At 57.7% G+C, this 23,825-nt stretch overlaps 4 protein-coding genes across 5 annotated transcripts; 1 reads left to right on the top strand and 3 right to left on the bottom strand.

The window, feature by feature from the left end:
- The first annotated feature begins 1,763 nt into the window (after positions 1-1,763).
- Positions 1,764-9,823, top strand: PAIP2 (poly(A) binding protein interacting protein 2). Its single transcript, XM_042880760.1, has 4 exons — positions 1,764-1,834; positions 4,891-5,050; positions 7,328-7,507; positions 8,713-9,823. The coding sequence occupies exons 2-4, from the start codon at positions 4,913-4,915 to the stop codon at positions 8,776-8,778; spliced, it is 384 nt and encodes a 127-aa protein (XP_042736694.1). The 5' UTR covers positions 1,764-1,834; positions 4,891-4,912; the 3' UTR covers positions 8,779-9,823.
- A 2,682-nt stretch (positions 9,824-12,505) lies between these two features.
- Positions 12,506-16,626, bottom strand: SLC23A1 (solute carrier family 23 member 1). Of its 2 annotated transcripts, none has more exons than XM_042880774.1 (15): positions 16,536-16,626; positions 16,106-16,162; positions 15,913-16,020; positions 15,682-15,839; positions 15,523-15,611; positions 15,375-15,442; positions 15,126-15,307; positions 14,890-15,010; positions 14,651-14,807; positions 14,400-14,526; positions 14,085-14,190; positions 13,877-14,006; positions 13,624-13,767; positions 13,198-13,293; positions 12,506-13,127 (listed from the first exon to the last, which is right to left on the bottom strand). In XM_042880774.1, the coding sequence occupies exons 1-15, from the start codon at positions 16,569-16,571 to the stop codon at positions 12,880-12,882; spliced, it is 1,827 nt and encodes a 608-aa protein (XP_042736708.1). In that variant the 5' UTR covers positions 16,572-16,626; the 3' UTR covers positions 12,506-12,879. The 2 variants fall into 2 exon arrangements, with proteins under 2 accessions (XP_042736708.1, XP_042736706.1); XM_042880772.1 differs by having other exon boundaries at positions 14,400-14,547; positions 16,536-16,624.
- Positions 16,627-16,645: 19 nt separating this feature from the next.
- MZB1 (marginal zone B and B1 cell specific protein) lies at positions 16,646-18,006 on the bottom strand. The gene is made up of 4 exons (XM_042880775.1): positions 17,793-18,006; positions 17,427-17,533; positions 17,242-17,346; positions 16,646-17,173 (listed from the first exon to the last, which is right to left on the bottom strand). Exons 1-4 carry the CDS (start codon positions 17,985-17,987, stop codon positions 16,987-16,989), a joined length of 594 nt encoding a protein of 197 aa, XP_042736709.1. The 5' UTR covers positions 17,988-18,006; the 3' UTR covers positions 16,646-16,986.
- Positions 18,007-18,347: 341 nt separating this feature from the next.
- PROB1 (proline rich basic protein 1) lies at positions 18,348-23,566 on the bottom strand. Its single transcript, XM_042880659.1, has one exon. It carries the CDS (start codon positions 22,935-22,937, stop codon positions 18,669-18,671), a length of 4,269 nt encoding a protein of 1,422 aa, XP_042736593.1. The 5' UTR covers positions 22,938-23,566; the 3' UTR covers positions 18,348-18,668.
- Positions 23,567-23,825: the final 259 nt, after the last annotated feature.

Raw genomic sequence — 23,825 nt, 5'->3', positions numbered from 1 at the left:
AGAGGCCACCTACTTCATTGGGCAAGCAGAGGTCTTTCACTTCAAAGCAGCGATTTAATCGTTGGCAGTCGTCCCACTTTCCTAAAACTGGTAGATGAGAATTTTAAACAAGAGGACAGAAGTGCAAGGTCCCCCCAAGCATTGTAACACTGCTTGCATACAACATACACCGCTAAGATTCATGGTGAAATCATGCAGCTCCATGTTATATTTGTGAGGAAGCCTTTCCTCTTAGCAGTTGTGATCATCTTCAGTAGCTGTGCCATTCAGTGGTCCTACATCTAGTGTCCCCAGCCTGTGATAAACCCTAACCTGGGTAACTGATGAGGATTGAACTGTAGTAAGATGTTAGGTCACATTTAGTGACTAAATGCCAGGCATAAAGTAATTGTGACATAGTCCAAATTCTCAGATCAGAAATCTCTTGCTCCCGTCACCTCTAATCCTGTGTCTGAAGTCACTGGAAGTACTGCCAGAACTATGCTAGGCTGTGTGCAGGTCTTCACGCTTGGACACAAAATACTGTTCAGGTCTGACTTATTCCTTGATGCACGTAGGTTGTTCTGAAAGTAATGCCTCCTATTTATTTCCATCAAAACCACAACAGGTACAAAGAGCAAAATAATGCTAATTCTCAGCTACAAAACACTATTTTTTGATGTAGTTGCCAACCATTAGCTACGTGTTTTAATCAGCAAAGAAAGAAAGCTTGCAGGCACTCAACTCGGCATACGCAAAGGTAACCCACTGTTTCACAGCTGCTGCGGCAGTGTCATTGCTAGGAAGACATTGCTCGTGAAGTCCAACTCTGCTCACTTCTACTGCTTGGTCTCCATAGACGTTCACCAAGCAGTGCTTATTGTTACTGAGTGCAATTATTTCCACTAGCAGGAATTCAGTTCCACGCCTTTGCTTCATGTGCGCTCCCGTGTCAGGCACCGTTTGGTCAGTGCCCCTCTGCTGCCATCTGTCGCACGGCTGCAGCACCTAACGATGTGAGCGGGGTGGTGCAAGCTCTGCTCTCACACCACGAACATCCATTGCCTTCTGTGGGCCAGCAGAATGAAATAAGAGGGGTTACTGATGGTCTGTCCTTGTCCTGCTGAGAAATGTTTTCTCATGCGTTCTCTCTCTGGCCTTTGCATGTATGCATTGTGCTGATGCCTGATGAAAGGAAGGCTTCAGAAGTGCTTAATCGTGAAGAGATGCCCGGGGCACGCTTGGCTGCAGGATGGCGTTGGTCTGCTGCTTGTGCGCAGAGGGTGGAGGGGAAGCCTACCAGAGCGAAAAGCTGGATGCAGCCTTAGCGATCTGCATGTGAACTTTCACGTATGAGTTTACTGAGAAAAGCAGTTCCTGAGGCGGTTTGTTCTCTGCTACACGTGTAGTTCTGCGGAGGTGCACCGAAGACCTTTGACTCGCTGAACACAGAGATAAGTAGAAGCCGCCTCTGACAGATGTGAGACCTCCTTGGCAACGCCACAAGATGGCGGCTCGCCCTGCTGCCGGTACTACGTTTCCCGGCGTGCCCCGCGGTGCGCCCCGCGAAATGGCCGCCCGTCGAGAGCTCCCGGCATGCCGCGCGGCGCGAGGACTACAGCTCCCAGCACGCGGCGCGCCGCACCCCGGCCACGGCGGCTCCGCGCCCGCCGCCACTTCCGGGGTAGGGGGGGCGCGGCCTGTGAGGTCACGCAGGTAGCGGAAGTGATTTCACGTCCGGCGGGGCTGCGGCGCTGGGAGGGGAGCGGAGCGGGGCGGCGGGCAAGGAGCGGAGCGCAGCGGCGCGGAGCAGCTCGGAGCCGGCGGCGCGACGCGGCCTTCCCTCAGCGCGCAGGTGAGCGGCGCGGGGTCGCGGCTTGGGCTCGCCGCGGGGCGCGAGCGCGAAGGCCGCCCCGCCTCCTTCCCTCCCGCCGTTCCGCCGCCCCGTCCCCGTGAGGCGGTGCCGGGCTGGGCGCCCCCCGCCGGCGGAGGCTCCCGCGGCGCCGCCTCCATTGTTCTGCGGCGCTCATCCGGGGCTCCGCCGCGCGGGGGGGGCTCCGCGGCGCGCGGCCTGACGGGACCCGGCCCCTCCCGCCGCGCGGGGGCGGCCCTGTGGGCGAACAAAGCCCGCCGCCCCGCCCCTGCGGCGAGCGCGGCGCTGCCCGGGGCCGAGGGGCCGCGTTGGCTCCGCGCGAGGCGGCCCCTGCGCGTCTGGAGGCGGCGGCGCTGTCGGGGCCGCAGCCGCGGGGCGGGAGGCGCCGGGTTCTGTCGTTGTCCTTCACGTCTTTATGTTCCCTCTTCTTGCTTTCCGTCTGTGTGCGCTTTGATTTCCCGCTGTCTTTTGTTCTCTCCCTTTAGTTCTCTTCTTTATTTCTTTGGCTTTTTTTTTTTTCTCCCCTTCTGTTTCGTGTTTGGCTTCCCTTCCTTTTTGTCTTTTTCCCTTTGTATTATCGCGACTCGGGGCCCTGCCATGTGGACTCACACCTTCCTATCGGCAGTAGGTGTCAGATCGCATTCCTTTGTTGTTGGCCTTTGAGCGCTCCTCAGTGCAGCTCGGGCAGGGCTGTGGGCACAGCTCCATTGGCAGCCACAGGTCTGTGCTGCCCGTCCTGCACAGAGCGGTGTGCTCTGCTGGAAGTTCCATTCTTTAGAGGCAATTTCTCAGTTCTCTTAGTTATTTTTTTTTCCTGAGTCTTTCCTTAAACACTTGCACTCTCCCCAGCCCCATCCCAGGACAGTTCGGAGCTATATCTTACATCACCATAGCGGAACGCTCCACTTCTCTATTTCATAGCACTACTGATGCTATTTGTCCCGTTGCAGCGCACAGGGCTTTAGATCCTTTGCTCTGCACCCATTTCCAGATGATAGGTGTATCCATTCCTATTCACACTGCAGTGGTTCCTGCACTGTTTCCTACAGCAGCCACTTTAGGTGCTGCCTTTTCTCAGGGCTAACGCTGCACTCTGCTCGGGGCTGCCTGCACCTAATGGCCCTGAAACAGCTGAGGCTGATCTCATCCTCACAGCCGAGCGCAGGCTGGCTGCTGACTGGAGTGGGGAAACAGCAATGTCTTGTGAGTTACAGAAAATCAAAGGGCCAGCGCTGCTGTGACTAAGGCTCTGGCCTGGGGCTTAGTGGCTATTAGTGCAGGATAAGTGCTTACATGTGTGCCTGTTGAAAAAAATGCACATATATATATATGCTAATTAGCAGACTTAGGGCATCATCTGGAACTTCAAACATTCAGTCAGAGCTCTGGATCTTTCTTGAGGATCAGCCACGTTGTCCTTGAGCAATAATGGAAGGAGTTCAGTCCAAACACGAAGCACTGCTCATCTTCCCTCTCCAAAACCAAAGAGCTCGTTCTGCTCCAGTGTTTAGGAACTAGGAAAGCTCTTTGTGCTTCAACACATTAACCTTTCAGGGTTTTACAGTCGTTGTTTTGTGTTTGTTTCAGCCTTTATGAACTTTTCTGGGTGCAGTGTTCTCTGCACAGAAGCTCCCTGGAGTTTGGCCTGAGTGCCATACATTGCTGAGGCATTATTTCACCTGCAGCACGTGGTGGTGTGCAGGAGGCCCGGTGCGTGCTTCATAAAAAGCATGAGAAAATACATGCTAATTATATATATATATTTTAAAAGTAGGCTTTTTAGACTGCAGTCTTTTATTTCTTCCAGTCCATATGGTGTGTGAGCTGAAGAACAGCTGAAGCTGCTTAAAGCCATTTCGGGCTTGAGTTGGGGTGTTACATGCGGTGCCTTTTCCAGGTTTGTGTTGAGCACTGCCTGTAGTCCCTTGCAGGTCTGTTTGGAAAGGGCATCAATAGAGATTTGCATTCTGTTGCTGAAGTACCCATTTGGGTCTCATTTGTTGCCCTGCCGGGGAGCTGAACTGACTTCTGCATGCAGGTTTGCCTTTGAATTAGGACCCACGAGTGGAGTAAAGTCAGCAGGGTCCTTTTCTTTGTGCTCTCCTCAGCTGGGCACTGGGATGTGGCAGGTCTGTAGATATTAGGGACAGCAGTGGCTCATGTTTTCCCTTTGTATTTCAGCATGAGAAGCCCCAGTACTGTAACAGCATTAGAGGCTTCTCTGTTGTGTATATGGTAGATAGTGGGAGAAGCAACTATCTGTTGTAACTAAGTCATTTCTGATGTGTAAGACAGCTAAGATGTTGATTTGAGAATAAGATACAAACGAATTTTTCTCAGTGCTGCACTGATGGCAGATTGGTGGTACTGTTTGCTCCCAAACTGGAAATGGGTACCGGTCACTGCGGCCGCTGTTACAGCTTGGCTGTGCCCACGTGAGGCAGGGCTGGGCTGCTGGTGAGCACAGCTCCTGAAAATACACCAAACCACTCAAGTCTGACTGTTAAATGTCATTGCTGTGGGCTGCTGTCAAAGTACTCAATGCTGCCAGTCTGAGTTCCAAGCAGTGCTCAGCTCTTCGCGCTTAAGTGGAGATAGGAACGCTGGCTGTAGGAAGAACAATAGGATTGCCTCATGACAGCACAGATGTTTTTGGTGCAGAGCACAGGATGTCAGCAGATGGGTCTCTGAACTTGAATGCTTTGTGAGCCTGATGGTAAAGCTGCAGTACTGTTGTGAAAAAGACAAAGTCGGGTTGGGTTTTGTCCCGCAGTGCCTGTGGGCAGGCACACCAGCTTGCTGCCTCCATTTTATCACTTTGCCTCAGCCTTGGTGCTGAGGTTTGAGTTGGGGAAGTCTCTGGAATGGCTCGGCGGTGTGCTGAGCCCTGGCCCTCAGCAGAGCACCTTGCTGTGCGTGTTATCTGGGTGCCATCACACAGCACAGCCACCTGCACCTTCATGTGGAGGTGCAGCCCTCCATGGGCGGGGCGACGGGCGAATGTGCACGTCTTTAATTACTGCATTTCTTAATTGCAGACTTCAAATCAAAGAGGCAGCCATGAAAGATCCCAGTCGCAGCAGTACTAGCCCGAGCATCATCAGTGAAGATGTGATCATCAATGGTCATTCTCACGAAGATGACAATCCCTTTGCGGAGTACATGTGGATGGAGAACGAAGAGGAATTTAACAGGCAGGCAAGTCCTTTCCCTCTCTCAGTGCCCCGTGCTTCGCCTTGCTGTGTTGTAGCTGCAGGGAGTGGTGCTGTGCCTGCTGACTGGGGTGCAGGGCTGGGAATCCTTTTGTGGTGGGATTTCAGATGGGTTTGCTAGAATGGTCCTGGGCAACAAACTAATGCTTCCTTCACTTTTTTTTCCTTATACTTATTGTCTGTAATCTTGGTGAAAGTGGGGGAGGTGCAGGCTGTTCTGAAGTGTCCATTAATTCCTCACTTCTGCAGGTGGGAGGAAGATGTATAGCTGACAGTCTTTACATGGCACTTCAGCAGGGACTGGTCTCACTGGGCTGCCGAGCTGCTCTGGTTTCACAAGCACAAACATGCCAGCTGCAGTTTGGAGCTGGCTGCATTCAGGTGCTTACCTGCCTCGCCAGCAGGGCTGCTCTTCAACAGAACTTGATGGACGTAGTTGTTAGGTGACTTAATGCTTAAGTCCTGGTAGGGTTGCTTAACACTTAATTAACATGAAAGTAACTTAGAGCTGGTCTTCACAACCTGGTTGGAAGGAAGCCTTGACTTTTGCTTCCACCTTACACCTGGGCACAATTTTCTCTCTGTTAGGAGGCAGGGAGGAGCTCACCTCTTTCTGTTGCCCTTCTCTTAATAATTACTTGGTCTTTGTACTCAGGTTGCTGCTTTCTCTGTACATACAGTCTGAATGTGCTCAGAAGTGGAGCTTAGGAAACAATATGTCTGCAGCCCCCTCCTTAGGGCACCCAGCTAATCTGAAATTCAGGCTGCTCACAAAAAAAATTTCTCTTTTGCGAGTGTCAGGATGGTCTCAGTGCTGCTTCCTGTTGGGTGGGTTTTTCCTCCTCAGGGACTGTGCTGCAACTAGCATAGCACCTGGGGAATGAGCTGGGAGGTGGGTGGCAGATGAACTGCTTTTCAGGTGCACTGTTTTCAGAGAGCAGGCCAGTGGGGAGGAGGCGAGGACGCAGCAGGCAGGTGCTGTGTGATGTGCTCCTCTTTGGAGGCATGTCCCATTGTGAGAAGCTGAACGAGTTAATTAGGAGCTGGAGGATACAAATGAGCAACATTAACTGAGAGACATTTGGGGATTAAGCATTTGTGACTTCTAGATTGGCAGCACGTGTAGGTATGCATCCGTGTAACAAAAACCTGGAGCTGGACAAGCCCTGCTGTAACACAAGCTTGTGGCTGTGTGCCCACAGCTTCCTTTTGCCCACACACACAGGATGGAGAACCTTCACAGGAAGGATTGGCTGGAGGCTGCTGCCCCTTGCTGGGCTGCTTTACCAGCAGGGAAACTGATAAGTCAGTGTCTCGTGGGGTTTGAATTCTCTGCACAGTCACTTAGAGCATGCGGTGCGAGTCCCTGTTCCCCAGAAGTTGTGCATCTTGAGCACTAAGTGAGCTGGTGTGTGTGTTCCCAATCACTGGGAGCCTCAGTCTGTGGGAATCCTGAGCTCTGACACTAGCTTCAGGAATGTGACTGAATTTCCACTTGAGGATTGAGTGCATGTGTGATTTGAGAGTGAAGGACGAATAAGAGAACTTACTTAAGCTTCCACTGAATGAATGTGTTCTGAATCTTTTTTTTACTCACTCACTTTTGGCAACTCAGCTTCTATTTCCCAGCTTTCCTCTCTTGAGCTCTGATGCGGGACATGGAAAGTTTGTCAGGATCAACACCCAAAGCTTGTTTACTGAACAGCCAAGCAAAACCTGCCTTTAATCTTTGCCGCGCGTATCAGTTGTGCAGCAGTTGATCCGCCCTGCTTTTAGTGCAGCAGGGCAGCAATCCCAACAACTGCTCACATCATATAAAGAACCCGCAAGAGCTGCACCCTGCAGATGTACAGGTGTGGGAGAGGTGCTGCTTGCTCCCTGCTCCGGGTGACCGGCGGTCGCTTTTTCCCCAGGGAGCCTTACAGAATGTGCAGAGCTGTGTGTGTCGCCCCTGGTTCCCTTCCAGTGGGTTCTGTCACTTGGAACCAACGTTCTGCCTCTCCTTGAGCTCATAGCAAGCTCCCCACAGGAAGCTCTACCTGAGCAGCTAGGGCTGCTGTTCTCTTCCAGCCATAAGCTCCTGGGACAAAGCACTTCTTGACATTAAAGAAACAAAGCTGCTTGCCTTTGTAGCACCAGTGGTGTTCTGCCAGAAGTCCTGTTGCTTGGCTAGAAAGGAGGTCAGCTAGGTGCGCAGACAATGAAGGGAAGATGTGAGCTTTCAGTAGCTTCACTGATAAGGCGTTTTCTTCCCGTTGAATAGATTGAAGAGGAGTTGTGGGAAGAAGAATTTATTGAGCGCTGTTTCCAAGAGATGCTGGAAGAAGAGGAGGAGCACGAATGGTTTATTCCAGCCCGTGATCTCCCACAAACAATGGATCAAATCCAGGACCAGTTCAATGACCTTGTTATCAGTGACAGCTCATCACTGGAGGATCTGGTGGTAAACTCCATTTCTTGTCATATTTCTAAAACTTGGCATCTCTTTATCCATGGCTGATTTTTGTTGCTGATAATAGCAGTAGAAAATCCTTTATGTTAGGCCAGGGACTCTTAAACCATGTGTGATGGAAGGGGAAATGTGCAGCAGCTGAGTAAGGTATGCTCCCCCAGGTGATGAAACCTGTTCAGTGGTTTTCGTTATAACCACGTGGTGCCTTTTTTAGGCCATGGCATAAATTCAAGTGGGTTTGGGCATGCATACTTCATTACGAGAGAGAGGCAGCGAGTGGAGCTCTGACTGAGCTGCCATGGCAGCACTGCATCAAGTTAAATTCTGCATTTGTCAGCTCTTACATATTAGGTAGGTACAGATCACTCCAGGGCCTGATTTGGATCACTGGTACCATTGCAGATCTCTTTATAGAGATTCTAGAGGAGGAAGCAGCTAAGTAAACTGATTATTTCCCTCTTTCTTGCTCTACAGCTTCTTAGTAAGGAGCTTAACTGAAAGGGCAGTGTGTACAAGTTTTCCTTAACGGAATGGGGCGTTACTGGTGTGCGGCACAGAAAGCATGCAGTCATATCACACAACTGCTGTGAAATTCAGATACAAGCCTTAACCTTTCCCAAGGTTAAGCAGCTGCAGGTGGCAGCTTGGGACTCAAGAACAGAAAAGCCTGCTCCTCTCTTTATTTGTTGTTTTTTTTAATAATGAGTAGCTTATTTTGGGGGTGCTGGCTGCCCACCTGTAAGTGCAGAGCGCTGACTCCAGGGGAGCTGCTGCCCTGTGGGGGGGCACACAGGCACTGAACAATCCAGTGCTTGTATACATTGAATTCCCAGGGGTGGCTGAAGTTCCTGGAGCAAGTCTCCTCTTGCTTAAGAACAAAAAGCCTTGTGGTGCATTTAACTTAACTTCAGAAGCTGTTTCAGCATTAGTGGCAGTTGCTGGTTCTGCTGCGTGCCTTGTTTGTTTTGTTACTCACTGAGCCCTCATCTGACTGCAGTGTGCAGGTGGGGCTAATGGAGGTGCGAGCAGAGCGTGCTTCCCTGGTGAGTGCAGAGGCTTTCTGTGTGTGCAGAAGCCATACGGTGTGCCTGGTGCTCTGGATGTCCTTAATGCTGTCCTCCTGGAACTGTATTTCAGTTTGGAAGTAGAGGATGAAAATAATGATTCAACTGGAGTTCTGTTTTTTCCTTCCTCAGGTCAAGAGTAATCTGAATCCAAACGCAAAGGAGTTTGTTCCTGGGGTGAAGTACTTAAATATTTGAGTAGACTGGGCCCTCTTTTGGTGGATGTAGCACAATTTCCACACTGTGAAGCCAGTATTAGAAGATTTAATTGTAAAAGCTCTCTCTTCTTGTCACTGTGTTACACTTATGCATTGCCAAAGTTTTGTTAGTCTTGCATGCTCAATAAAAAGTGCTGAGACTGTTACTAAGTAAATCTGTCAAAAGTTTAATGGAAACATAATTGGGCCCTGGCTCTCTGCAAAGGAGACAGTGAGGTAGGAAGCACCAGTCAAGTTGAGACAAAGTACCACATTTATGAACCTTCTGCAGACTCTGTCTTTTTAAGTAGGACTTGGAATTTGCTTTGGATGGTCTGTTTTTAACTGAAGATGTGCTAACTGGTGCTGGTTCGCACCTGATAATGCCTTAACTTTAAAATGGAAGCAAGGTGATCTGATTGTTACGCAGATTAGCTAACTTTCTTTGAATTATCAGTATTGTTACTAATGTTACATTTTCCCCTTAAAAATATATATATATTCATGCTTCTTTTGAGCAGCCTGAGCTGTAACAGAAACCGTACAGACCTGCACAGAGTCATAGATCTCAGCTACTGAACTGACATCCCGGCGGTGGGGAGGAAGGGATTCCCTGTGCTCGCAGTATGTTACCATGTCAGCAATCTTTCACTTCCTAATTATGTTACAGGACATGTGAGTTTCATCACAGTTTCTTCCAAGAGCCCACATGCGGACATAGCAATGTCTGTGTAACTTTTAGCGTACAACTTTATTATAGCTGGATTTAACCAAGCAAACCCTAGCATTAGTGATTTGAGTGGTGCTTTTCCCTTGCTTTGTTTAATCATCACTACACAATAGTCTACAGCACAACGACTTTTGTTTTTGTTTTGTTTTTTTTTTTCTTTTAATAAAGCTAGAACAGTTTTGGCTTCTTAAACTTCATACTTGGGTAGGTTAAGCTGCCATACGTGTTCAGTGTGAATAGTGTTTAAGTTGAAAATATTGTAAAAAAATTATATTTTTTCAAAAATATTTAAAAAAATAAATAATAGTAGAAATGATTTGGTGACTGTCTCGTGAATGTGCATCTCAGGGAAACGTATTCCTCCTCCTGCCTAGAGGGGTTGTGGAGTTTCCTCTGGAGATACCCAGAGCCTGGATGCCTCCCTGCGCAGCCTGCAGTGCCAGAGTTTGGACTGGGGCATCTCCAGAGGTCCCTTCCAGTCTCTGTGGTTCTGTGTTCATGTCAGATATGGTGTCTGTAAGGCTGCTTGTGGCAGGATAGTCCGAACCGATCTCAGCTGGGGCTCTGACTGCTTTTCCTTCCCTTCCTATGAAGCCTGACTGCTTTGTGTGTTTGCCTGAGCATATTTTCCTGCGTTCTCATCACTGCTAATCCCTGTTCAGCCCCACTCTTTTGGCAGCACAGGAAGTTCCAGTTAGCAGCTGACGGCGCTATATAAAACCCACTGCTTGACACGGGCTTTGGGGGGCCCTGGCTGGGCAGCTGGAGCTGGGTGCTCTCAGTCATAAAGCCCCAGAGCTGCAGGATGGGGTGATGTGCCAGCAGCCCCTGGCAGCCTGCAGGTGGGGCCTTGATCCACTCTTGCATCAGAACTTTGCCCAACCTTCCTGTTAATATATACATATATATATATATATATATGGGTTTTTTTTCCTCTTAAGCTCTGGGTAAACCAAATGGGAACACCTCAGAAATCACAAAATCACAGTGCTGTACAGCAGGAAGAGAGGCACTGCCTTTGCACCAGTAGTACAGCAGAACCAATTTGCTTTGCCAGTCTTCTCCAGCTGGCAAATCTGCTCTCCCAAAGCATTCACATGTGCTGAGTGCTGCTCTGCAAAGCACCCATCTCATCTCCTAGCTTCCCTGGCCCAGAGCTGCCTTTTCCTTTCCCAGATCTGCTGACCTTCCCAGATGTAGCAAAACTCTTCTGGTGTTTCTGCTGTTTTTGGAAACTGTTTAAGTTCAAGTTCCCAAACATGGGTTGGGGAATAGCAGAGCACCACATACAGCTGACTGGAGCTGAAGCTGGGGTTCCACCAGAGTCCCTGCAGGGCTGGCAGCTGGTTTGCTTGCAGCCCTTGTCCCTGAGCTCTGGGCGTTTGGCAGCTGAATGCTTCAGTTGGAGCCAGCTTGCGAAACACCCAGGCTTGCTGTGATTTGCTTTTGTGCTTTGTTCTTATCCCAGGCAACTCCATAACATAGAAGGGTTTATTGGAGAAGTGAATGCAGTGGTGGTGTCTGCTGGGGGCACGTAGCTGGCATGTAGATGTCAGTGGGAAGGTGCTGAAGGGCTCTGCTTCCAGCCAGGAGCTCAACCCCAGATGAGGAGTTTGGAATGATCCCTGGCTCTGTGTCAGTTTGTGCTCAAATCAGCGCAGTGAAACAAAGTAGTCAGCCCCTGGCTCTTAGGAACTGCTGGCTTTGAATTGTTTCGTGTCAGTGCTGTGTTTGCCTGGGACAGTTATCTTTCTCTGCAGCTCTCCCAAGGGTGCTGTGTTTGGGTTTGTGGCTGAAGCAGTGCTGATAATGTTGGGGTCTGGCTGTTGCTGGTGCAGCCCAATTGGTGGGAGGGCTCTTCCGTTACTGAGCCTGCTGGGCACCAGTGCGCCCATGGGAGGAGACAAGTGATTGCATTTGATTGCTCAGATCTTCATGTTGTTGGTTATCTCCCTCCTGTTCCTTCCTTCACTTATTATTCACTTATTTTTTCACTGAGAGGGTGGTGAGGTGCTGGCACAGCTGGGGAGGCTGTGGATGCCCCATCTCTGGAGATGTTCAAGGCCAGGTCGGATGAGGCTACGGATAAACTCACGTAACATCTGACCTAAGGGCTGGCAGGCCTTCCTGATGCAGGGGTTTGGAACTTGGTGATCCTTGAGGTCCCTTCCCACCCAAGTCATATGATTTTATGATAAACCATCCTTATCTTCTCCCATGAGATCTCTTTCGCTCTTTGTGCTCTTCTGCATGGGGTGGGGAGGGAGGGAGAGGCTGCCTGTGCCTGGCTGTGTCAGAGCTGCGTCAACCCAGTGCTGCCTTCAGCTTTGGGTTTCAGCATTAAACCCGGTGTCAGAATCATAGAATCACAAGGTTGGAAACGACCTGCAAGATCACCTAGTCCAACCCCCCTCCCATTCCTATCAGTACCACAAGCACTAAACCATCTCTCGTAGCTCCTCATCCAGGCGCCTCTTGAACACCGCCAGGGATGGCGACTCCACCACCTCCCTGGGCAGCCATTCCAGTGCCTGACCACCCTTTGAGAGAAAAAGTTTCTCCTAATATCCAACCTAAACCTCCTCTGGTACAACTTCTGGCCGTTTCCTCGGGTCCTACTATTTGCCTGGGAGAAGAGGCCAGACCCTTTTGCACCACAATCTCCCTTCAGGAAGTTGTAGAGTGCAATGAGGTCTCCCCTGAGCTCCTCTTCTCCACACTGAACAATCCCAGCTCCTTCAGCCGCTCCTCACAGGACTTGTGCTCCAGACCCCCCACCAGTTTCGTTGCCCTTCTCTGGACACGCTCCAGGGCCTCAATGTCTTTTTTGTAGTGAGGGGCCCAAAACTGAACACAGTACTCGAGGTGCGGCCTCACCAGTGCTGCGTAGAGGGGGATGATCACCTCCCTGCTCCTGCTGGCCACACTATTTCTAATGCAGGCCAGGATGCCGTTGGCCCTCTTGGCCACCTGGGCACACTGTCAGAAATGACAGGGGCCGTGGGTTTGGATTTTCTTTAATGCATAACCTTAAAACGGACCGCTCCGATTGCTGGACCCGGTGCAGCACCAGCTGCATCTGCTGTGCGGCCCTGCAGGAGCCAAGGGCACGGCGCAGCCTGGTGGTCCCGGCGCCTCGATGGAAGCTGCTGAGCCGCAGCAGGGCTTTGAGCGCGTCTCAAGGCAGCGTGGACTGAGGCCGGCACCTGGGAGCCCTGCTGTCACGGCAGCCCCACGCTAAACCAAGCCAATGCCATTCCCACAGGCAGCGCCTTCCCCCGGCGCTGCGTTGGGAGCGGAGGGCTCGCAGCCCGGGCGGTGCTCTGTGATGGGAGCCCAGCGCTTGGCTCAGCCCCTCCGCAGCCGCCGCCGTCACACCTTGGTGCAGACAGCCGTCCCGTCGGCGCCGTCCTGCGCGCCGTCATCTGCCGCGTGGCTCTTCTTTGCCCGCCAGGCAAAGCCGGTGAAGAGCGGGCAGATGGGCACGTGCCGCAGCCAGCGGCTCCTCCTCACCGCGCTCATCCCAAAGGGGAAATCGTAGCTCCTCAGATCGGCTGAGGCCGTGCTGTCTGCGTGCGCACCAGCCTTCCACTGCACCAGTCCCCGCTCCTCCCGTGTCCCTGTGAGCAGGCGCAGCTGCTGTGTGCTGGGATGCCCACCCCAGCCCCGCGCCCGGCCCGCTGCACGTACCTGGGATGGTGTTGTCCAGGATGAAGGCCAGGGTGCCTCCCACAAACATCTCGGTGGTCAGCAGTACCGTCAGGATCTGGTCCAGCTCGGGGACGCCTGCGGGAGGGACAGGCTGAGCGGGACAGGGAGTGCAGGGATGGGAAGCACGGGGCTCATGGCGTGTGCTGCCTCCCACGCCGGGCACATGGTGTTCAGAGGTGCCGCTGCCCACTCGCAAGCTCTCCTGTGCTGCTTTGAGGTTCACTGAGCTGCATCTTAGAGCTGCCTTCCCAACTTCAGTCACATTTGCCCTACAAGTGCACTTACCGCTGCAGGTTTGCGAGCAGAGCTGCGTTAAGGTGCACGGACTGAGAGATCTGCCCTGCTCGCCCTAAGCACCTTCACACCAGGATGCTGCTGGCAAATAGTGTGAGGGGCTCCTGGTACCTGTGTCGATGGACTTGGGGTGGGCATCCAGGTAGTTGGGCAGCGTCAGCCCAAAAAACATGGAGAAGCCCAGCACAAAGAGGTTGCGGGAGGAGTTCATGTCAACGAATTGCAGGTTGGAGAGGCCGACGGCCGTGATCATGCCTGCAAGCAGAGATGTGGCCAAGTGCTGTGGGAGCTGCAGTGCTGTAGGACAGGACAGTCCTCAGTGCAGCTCCAGTGCCACCCCCTGCTCCCTGTGCAGTGCAGTTACCAAACAGCGTGCAGAACATCCCGCCAAGGATGGGGTCGGGCAGCGAGGCGAACAGCGCGGTGAACTTTCCGATGGTGCCGAGGATGAGCATGATCCCAGCGCCGTACTGAATCACCCTCCTGCTCCCCACCTGCACGGGGGGACGCAGGCAGTGCGTGGAGGTGGCTGTGACCCCCTGGGGATGGGGAGCGCGCAGATCGGGGGGTACCTTGGTGATGCCCAGCACCCCGATGTTGGGGCTGGAGGAGGTGGAGCCGTTACCGGTTCCCATCAGCCCTGCGATGATGCAGGAGATGCCTTCTGTGAAAATGCCCCTGGGGGATGAACAGAGGGTGCCGTTCCCTGCGGCGGCTTTGGAGATGTGCCCAAGGTGTGGGGGTGTGCCGGTGGGGAGGAGGTGGCCCTGCACCACCGGGAAGTGGAAGCGTGAAGCAGCCATGGGCACAGAATGGGAGCCAGGCGCAGGCAGTGGGGTGCTGCCGGGGTGCAGGGTGATGTCCCCATCCCCGCAGCATTGCCATACCTGTTGATGGCGTGCACCGGGGGTGCAGGCGCTCCTGACAGCCGCGCACAGGAGTAGTAATCCCCGATGGACTCGATGATGCCGGCCAGCGTGGCACTGAACATGCCCAGCACGGCTGCTGATGTCACTGTAGGCAGCCCCCACTGACCTGAGGGGAGCAGCACCGCCATGGGGCTGTGCCACCACCTTGGGGTGTGTGCCTCCGGTGAGGCCGTGCCCACTCCCTGCCCGTGTCGCCGTGGGTCACTCACAGGGGTAGGGGAAACGGAACCAGGGGGCCACCGAGAGGATATTCCCACGCGCGTCCGTCCGGGCCTTGTAGCCGTACTCCTCAGGGTTGCTGGGGAGCACGTCAGTACGTGTCAGCACGTAGCAGAGCAGCCACATCACCATGATGGCCAGGATGATCTGCAGGCAGCGATGGGGATGTGTGTGTGTGGGGGGAAACCCACAGCAGTGCTCCTCAGCGCCTCCCCAGCCCCATCCCTACAGGGAACATCTTGAAGATCTGCACACGCAGCAGGACGAAGCCGTGTCCCCAGCGGAACCCGGGCAGGCGCACGGTGACGTTCCGCAGGTACTGCGCAAAGAGCACGATGAGAACGATGGACCTGCGGAGAGCAGAGGGCCCTGAGGACGCCAGGGATCACCAGGTGCCTCCGGTGCCACCCGCAGCGTTGGCACAAGGGCCTGAAAACCATCCACGTGCTCATCGTGGTGCCGTACAGCGCAGCGATGCCCCAGTGCGAGCCGGCCCGATCACCAGCAGCCTGGAAGACGGAGAGGCCGATGAGGGACACGGTGGGGGTGACGGTGAGCGGCCCGATGTAGTTGAGCAGCGCGCCGGGCAGCCCCAGCAGCCCGATGAACACTTCCACCAGGCTGGACACCACGATGGCCCCCTGGATCTGCGGGGTGACACGTGAGCTGATGCGGGGCGGCATTGGGGCCACACGGGGCAGGGCTGGGCTGTACCTCCCGCATGCGGGGCTGCCAGATGTGGGAGGTGTTGAGCGGCAGCACCCAGTTGCCATAGATCTGCTCTGGGGATGGAGAAGGGAGGAGGTGAGCGCTGGGATGGCGGGCAGCGTGTCGTGCTGCCATCGTGTCATTCTGGTTCTACCTTCAGGTGGGCACTGCCACTTCTCCAGTGCCAGGATGGCCTTGGCGGGCACCAGGAAGGCCAGCGCGCTCGCCTGGAACAGCGGCAGCCTGCGGGGTGGGAGGGTTGGCTGCAGCCCTTGGGAGGCATGTGGGCCGGGGGCAGCAGTAGCGGCCCTACCTGATGCCCACGGTGGTCTGGATGAGGGTGGTGATGCCGACGCAGGTGAAGATGGTGCCGATGAGGTAGCTGACGGTCAGCTGGTCCTTGCCCACGCACAGGCTCTCAGCCAGCAGGAAGGGCACGGCGATGGTGCCGCTAAAGCAGGTCAGGTAGTGCTGGGGGGGCAGCGGTGGGGGGGCTCAGAGGGGAGCCGTGGGAGGCTCTGGGGATGTGGGGGCTGTGCCGTACCTGGAAGCCCAACAGGATGCAGAGATACCAGGGGGGCACGTCCTCGATTTGGTACAGCATGTCAAACTGCCGCCGGGCCGGGGGAGGGCCAGGGTCTGCCACGGGGCCCTGGGGAGGGTACGGCTGAAGGGGAAGCGCTGAGCCCGCTGCCAGCCCCGGGGGGCTTAGGGACAGGGATGGGGGCAGTGCTCACCCTGCCTGCCCCGGGGGGGCGCTGAGGGTCAGAGGGGGGGAGGGCCGGGGTGGTGTCCTGGCGGCAGAGAGAGGCAATGGGTGGATCGGTGTTGTGCCGGGTGTGCCATGGGAACCCGGCTGCGGCCTCCTGGGGACATGGGGACACCGCCCGGCCACCCCCGCAGGGCTCTGGGCCCCTGGGTGCTGCCCCAGGGGGCCCAGTGTATGGTGGTGGGGTCCCCGCTGTCCCCGTGGCAACCGTAGCACCCCACAGGTGCTGTGTTCCAACCGCAGCGTCCCACCACTTCCCTGGTGTGTCCCCTGGGCCTCACCCCCCTTGGGCTCCCCCCACCCTTTGCCATCCCGAGGTGCTGTGTCCCTCCCCACCTGCCCCCTCCCCAATGCCCTATGGGGACGGGTGAAGGGGTCGGGGTCAGAGCCGCGGTCACCTGGGGCTGGGGCAGTTCTCCCGAGCGGGTTCCCATCCTGGGCAGTGCAGGGATGTCACCGCGCGGTGGCTTATATTGTGCCGGGGAGGACTTTACTCTGCGGGTTGTGAAACCAGGGAGTGTGGTGGTGGTGAGGGATGAGCGATTAACTGCTTTAATTAGGGCTGGCACCGCCGCCCACGCCACTTTGGTCAAACATTAAGGTGGAGGGTTACAGAGTAACAGCAGGATTGGGGCACGGGTGCCACTGGGGATGTCCCCACGAGTGCAAACAGATGCGGAGCTGGGATGGCGGCAGCAGCAGCCCGGCGTCCCCGGCATGGTGCCGGCAGTGCCACCTCCCTCGGCGTCCCCTCTGCGTGTGTCCGGTGCTGCAGTACGCGGTTGGCTCCAAAGGTCGTCAGGCATTAAGCATTAACCATCCACAGTGACGGCACATGAAGGCCGCTGGCTACAGCTCATTCTGCAGTGCCTTGGGGGGGGCCGAGCCCCCTGCCTTGGACCCCCCCAGGTGGGTGCACGGCCCCTTCTTGCCGTGGCACAGCAGCTCCCGCAGAGCGGTGGGACCCCGTCGGTGCGCTCCATACAGCTGCTCCTCGCTGTGCTCGCCCACAAGGCTGTGGCACATCTTGGCCAGCCTGCAGGCAGTGGGAAGCGTCGGGATGTGGAGTGTTCCCGTGTCCTCCCCCATCCCTGCAGTGCTCACCTGCCCGGCCACGGCCCCCCCATCACTGCCACGCTCATTGCCTCCTGTCCTGGCAGGCCCGGCCCCATCAACCGCCGCTCTCCTCTCAGCTCCTGCACGCGGTAACTGCAGGGGGACGTGAGGTTGGGGTCTGCTCCCACGGCCCAACCACCCACTGCACTCTGCGGAAGGGTTGCACCACTCACAGCTCCCAGTCCTGCGAGCAGCTCTGCTCCAGCACCTCCATGTAGTCTGACTCGCTCAGCGCCTTCCTGCCCTGCTTCGCCTCCGCACGGCTCAGCCGCCCCTCCAACTGGGGCAGGAATTGAGGAGAAAGTGACCATGATGTGGCCATGACCCCCCTCTCCATGAGCCCTGACCCCTCTAAAAGCAACACCACCCCTCTCCGTGCACCACAACCTCTCTCCATGTGCCATGACACCTCTGCATGTGTCACAGCCCCTCTCCATGCACCGTGACCCCGCTCCCAACCCAGTGCCCCCCTTATCCGCCCTCCAGCAGCCAGAAGCATTTGACACAGTGCAGAGCTGCTGGTGGATGTTCCCCCGCACCTGGAAGGCGATGGCGTGGCACGCATCACAGCGCAGGGCTTCAGGCATGTGGGGCGAGAGCCGCTCCTCAGCACTCATCTGGGGCGCAGGGATGCTGTGGGATGCGGATGGGGCCTCAGGGTCCCCACAAGCGTTCTCGGCCCCCGTTCTTGCTGCCAGGCTGAGGGCCACACACAGCACCAGCACTGCCTGCATGCTGCTGCCCTGGCACTGCTGAGCCATGCTGGAAGCAACAGGGGCGGGCACAGGAGGTATCAACCCCGGGCACCCATGCGCGGCCGATGCACCTGCATCCGGCTGACGCTCTGCGCAGCTGTCCAGCCCTCAGTTATGCTTTGTGGTTTAATTCAGAATTCTGGTTTGATTCAATCCTGCCATGCCTACACCGCCCTCCCCCAGACCCTCCCTGTGAGTGGCTCACCTCCTCCTCCTCCTGGGCTTGTGACCCCCAACCCCACCAGTGCACCATCACCGTCTGCAGTGCCCTGAATGTGCCCTGAAAGGAACATCTGTGCCCCCTGTGTGCCCTTTACAGACAACGCAGACACGGAGGGGTTTGTAGGGTTAATGTTGGCCCAGCACTTTTATTGCTATTTTCAGGAGTCTGTGCTGTGGCTGCGCTGCCTCTGTTCATCACCCTTGGGATGGGAGCAGCAGGATGGGGGCAGTGGGGCCATGCACATGGCCCCTTTGCTGCTGCAGCCACATTCCCACAACTTCAGGAACCTTCTGGGGCACTTTTCCCCATCCTTCTAGGAGCCAGTCAGGCCCAGGCAGCGCCGAACACCGGCTCAGCCACAACCACGACGTGGCTGTGGGCACGAGGTTCCTACAGCCAGGGCTGGGGGCGATGTGGGCTGGCACTGCATTTGGGGATCACAGCGGGGGCAGTGGTCCCTTCTCGGTGCTGGCAGGGCTGGCACGGGCTGGGGGCTGGCTGGGGCTGGGGCTGGCCCGCATCCCTGTGGGGATGTAATAGGGGCTCTCCAGGTATCCACAATCAGGACCCCCAGCTGCAGGTGGCCCCTCACCCTTAGGATCGGGGCTGAAGGTTCCGGGGAAGCCCCCAGGGTTTTCGGAGGTCGGTGGCTGACCCTGCAGGTCAGGGTGTGCCGGGGAGGAGGCAGTGGGCAGCGGGGCTGCTGGCAGCCCTGGGAAGCTGCCATAGGGCATGTAGGGTGTGCCATAGAGCATGGGGTTGAAGGGAGCATGGTAGAATCCAGCGTGTGAGGCCACGGGCACCGGTGGGATGAGCACCTCCATGTACTGCCCTGTCTCCGGGTCGTAAAGTGTTTTCAGTTGGGGCTGCCGTGGTGCTTCCATGTAGTAGCATTTTCCACTGTCGGGATCAACGAGCATCTTGCGGTGTGCGGAGGGGTGGGGAGCAAAGGGCCGTGTGGGGCTCGGTGTGCTCTTGCTGCTTGGCGAGGATCCCTCGGTCCTCCGGGGAGCGTCTTCCATGTGAGGTTGGGGCTGGGCTGGGGGCACAGCAGCGGCCAGAGCATCAGAGGGCTGGGGGGGCTCAGGGAGGGGTTTGCTCCATGGGGCTTCCCCATCGGGATGGGGGGACACAGCAGTCCCCAGAGGAGCACTGGCCGGGCTGGGAAATAAGGGAGACCCAAAGGAAGATCTGGCCACGTTAGATATTGACGGGTACCCAAGGGAAGTAGGGTCTGGGTTGTTGGCCATGGGGGTCCCAAAAGATGAGCTGGCTGGCACGGGGACAGAGGGGGTCATAAAGGGTGTGCTGGATGGGTTGGGGACCAAGGGGGCACCAAAGATTGAGTTGAGTGGCCTGGAGAATGGAACAGTCCCAAAGGACATCATGGCTGGATTGGGGACCAAGGGGGTTCCAGAGGATGAGCTGGCCCGCTTGGGGACAGAAGGAGATGTAAAAGGTGTGCTGGATGGGTTGGGGACCAAGGGGGCCCCGAAGGATGAGCCAGCTGGGTTGGGGACCGAAGGGGTTGCAAAAGGTGTGCTGGGTGGATTGGGAACCAAAGAGGTCCCAAAGGCTGAGTTGGGCAACCTGGGGACTGAAGCGGTCCCAAAGGATGGAGTAGCTGGACTGGGGACCAAAGGGGTCCCAAAGGGTGCACCCAGTGGGTATGGGAACAACGGCGTCCCAAAAGAGGAGCTGGCTGCACTAGGAACCAAAGGGGTCCCAAGGGATGTGCTGGTCAGGCTGGGGACCACAGGGGTCTCAAAAGATGATGGGTTGGGGACCATGGAGGCCCCAAGGGATGCACTGGCTGGACTGGGGACAGAAGGGGTCCCAAAAGGCATACTAGATGGATGGGGGACCAGTGGGGTCCCAATGGGTGCAGTGGCTGGATTGGGGACTGAAGGGGTCCCGAAGTGCGTGGTGGCCGAGTTTGGGACTGAGGGGGTCCCAAAGGACACACTGTTTGGGTGGGGGACCAAAGGGGTCCCAAAGGAGGTGGTGCCCGGGCTAGGGACCAGGGGCACCTTCGGGGAAGGTTTGGGGGCTTTCACAGGAATTGTCAAGTAGTTGGAGTTGTCTGCCTGGACAACAGTAAGGTGTGGATCACTGGCTCCCGGCCACTTAGTTACGTGCTCCACGGTCTCCCTCTGTTCCGGTGGCCTGCTGGTGAGTGGCACAGGGGGAACAGAGGGACCTTCACCAGCCTCCCTCGCTTGAAATGGCACAGTGGGGCCAGTGCTGTCTGCAGGGCCGTGGTTCCCCGCTGAGGCCAGCTGGCTGCCCGGCTGCTCACAGGTGGGTGGCTTCAGTGCACTTCTCACTGCTGGTTTCACATCCTGGACATTCCCTGGGTTGTCCCCGCTGCGGCGTTGTTGGTCCGCTCCAGCGCCGTCCCCTATGGTGACACCGTGACCACGCTCCTCATCCTCCTCTGTGGGGCTCAGTGGTGGCGGTGGGAGGAGAAGGGTCTTCTCCATCCTCAGCACAGCACTGCTCCGAGCCGGGGAGGCCTCCACAGCCACAGGCGGGGACTGAGGCCCGACCCGGACATGGAGGTGGCTCTCTACGTGTGTTTCCTCCACAGTTCCCACCAGTGACGGCACATGGATCTCACTGCGCTGGCGGCACGTGGCCGGGCCAGGCCGGGGGCTCTTGGTGGTGGCTGCCTCTCTCCGCACAGACTGCACCTTGCTGATTTGCACAGGTGAGCCCTGCACCGGGTGGCTGCTGATGGATGCCGCCGTGCCCTCGCTGCGTGCTGGTGCAGGCTCTCGGACACCATCTGTCCCCACGTCCCCACCCACAGGTGGCATGACGCTCGGTGCCGGATCGCTGCGTCGGACCGAGGTGCAGTGGATGATGAGTGGGGACGGCGGCTTGGGCTCCCCAGTGCTTTCCCTGCTGGGGCCGGGAGCCGGGGGTCCGCGAGCAGCACCAAAGCTGAGGCTGTAGCTGCTCTTCAGCAGCTTACGCACGTCCCGTGGCTGCGGCACCAGCGCCTTGCCTTTGCTGCCCGGCTCAGCGGGGGTACCCACAGCGATCCCGGGTCCCGGGGGCTCTCGGGGCGCTGGCGGTGGCTTCTCCTCCCCACGGCTCTGTGGCCCCAACCTCACATCCCGCGCCTGGGAAGTGAAGATGCTCCGGGGTGGCATGTCGGGAAGCACCGAGCTTTTGGGCTCAAAGGGGACGAGCTGGGGCCTGCTGGGGCGGATGGCTCGCTGCCTCAAGCTGGGCCACGGTTTCTGCGGCTTCTGAAACTTGGGGGTGACGGCTGGCACCTTCCCATCTCCGCTGCGGCCTTCGAACAGGGCGCGCGCTCGCCAGTAGGGAGTCCTCTCTGCGGAGGACTCGGCAGCAGGCAGGCGCTGGCACTGCACCACCTCCTGGTACCGCATCCTCTCGTTGAGCTCATTGAAGGTCTTCTTCAGCCTGCAGACGTTCTCCCGTGTTGCCTCGCTCAGCACCACACCCTTGGCCGGCCGGTGGGCACCGACGTGCCCCAGCCCCATGTCCACCAGCCTTACGTCCTCGGCCGAGGCGCTGAGGTCGGATTTGGACAGCGAGCTGGACTTGCCCTCCATGCCGTCCCCAAGTAGGTCAGTGCCGACCGAGGACGGCCCTGAGGAGGTGGAGCTGCCCCGCAGCGCCTTCTGCTGCTCCATCTTGATGAGCTGCTCGTACTGCATCTTCTTGGCCAGCACGTTCTTTACCAGGCTGGAGGCCATCCGGGTCCTGCTGCCATCACCATCCAAGGAGGCCGTCTTCACGAACTGCTTGTAGTTGAACCTGAAGTCCTCGCCGCCAGCCCTGCCCTTCCCCGGGGGCTCCTTCCTGGCGGGGGGCAGCGGCTGCGGGGCCGAGCTGTCCCCCCACGGGAAGAACCCCGCCTCCTTCCTCTCCTTCCTCTTCAGCTGAATCTGCCGTTTGGGGACAGTCCTCCTCTTGCCGTAGCCCTTCTTGGCGTCGCCGCTCTCCAGCTCCACATCCACGCACTCAAACAGCTCCTTGGCCGGCACGCCGCTCAGCTCCGTACCGCGGGGCTCCCCGCATGCCGCCCACCGCCGCCCGCCGCCGCCGTCCTCCGACAGCGAGTTGGAGAGGCTGGACGAGCTGCACATGTCCAGCCGGGCGCCGGGGGGGCCCGACAGGCTGTGGAAGGACCTGGCCGTCAGCGCCCGCACCTCGCTGTCGGCCTCGTCCGAGTCGCTGGCCCCGCCGCCCCTCCGGGCCCGCCGCCCCTCGCCCAGCATCGCCGCCGGTGCCGCCGCGCACGGCCGCTCCACGAAGGCGACGACGGGCGGCCGATCTCCGCGGATGGGACCCATCCTGCCCCCGCGGCCCGGCGCCGCGCTATTCTTAGCCGTGACGGACAGCTGGGGCTGCCGGGCGCGCTCCTCCCGCAGACCGGAGCCGGGGCCGCGCGGCGGGGGGCCCTCGGGGGGCACGTAGGGTGGCGGGGGAGTGAGGTGGCCCGCATCGTCCTCTTCCAGGAACTCCAGGCAGTCCTTGAAGGTGTCGGTGGTCTCCGAGCACCGCGCCGAGTGGTAGGAGGAGATGGACGAGTCGGACACGCTCTTGGGAAGGTCGTCGCGGGGCAGCACGGACAGGCGGCCGTCCTCCTCCCAGGGGGACCCGTGTCGCTCCGCGCCGTCGGGCAGCTCGGCAGGGCGGCCCGCGTCCCTCTTGCCGCGGGGGATCATGGTGGGGACGGGCCCGGCACTGCTCGACCTTCTGCTGCGCTCGCAGCGGTGCCCGGAGCTTCGATCACATGTGCGACGGCGGGCGCCAGGCCGGGGGGGCGATGCCAAGCGCCGGGAGGTGCAGGAATGCCTCCGCCGCCCCCGGCTCAGGGGTCTGCCTTGGGGACGGTGCTGCCGTGACCCCTCGCTGCTGCGCCGTGACCCCGCAGGCCGGGTGCCAGCACGGCCCCACGGGACGCATGGGCGTGTATCATCCCCTGGGCTGATGGGAGCACACGGAGACCGTGCCGCTATCCGCCCCCGGCAGCGTAGAAGGAGGCTGAGGGCCCGCGCCGCTCCTCCATCCCCATCCCGTCCCCACCCCGGGAACGCGAAGCCCGGCCCCAAGCGATCCTGCCCATAACATCCCCCAACCCAACAGCGAGCGGCCAGAAGCAAGCGTGAGCTTTGAAACCAAACCGGCACCGAACGCCTCCGAGTCCATTGGAGCCGAGCGAAGGACGGTGTTAATTAGTTGCCTAATTGCCTCGTTCAGAGGTGCGGAGGTTTCGGTGCGCCCGGCTCCATCCGGCCACCCCCGCGGGGTCAGCCCCGGCTCTGGGGGCTGTTTGCGGGCAGTGGCAGCAGGTGCCGCGCGGCGCTGCCAGCCCCGAGGCAACCCGATGCCCCTCGCCGGGTCCAGCGGGGGCTAAATTTAAACTTGGCAAACGCGGGACGGACTGAAAGCAGCCGGTGCTTAACCCCTCCCTGCTGAGACCGGGCTCCACGAGGTCGGCGGCGTCGCGGTGCCCCAAATGGGGCGGTACGGCACGGAGGATGCCGTGCCGGGCTTCCCAGCCGGACCCCGGCAGCCGCCCGTCCTCCCGGCCACAGTGCGGGGACGCACCG

The sequence above is a fragment of the Lagopus leucura genome, unplaced genomic scaffold (assembly GCF_019238085.1).
Source record: "Lagopus leucura isolate 7727_CA_CO unplaced genomic scaffold, USGS_WTPT01 Super-Scaffold_100027, whole genome shotgun sequence".
NCBI lineage: Eukaryota > Metazoa > Chordata > Aves > Galliformes > Phasianidae > Lagopus > Lagopus leucura.
The sequence above is the reverse complement of the archived record's forward strand: the minus strand, read 5'-3'. Positions and strand labels throughout refer to the sequence as shown.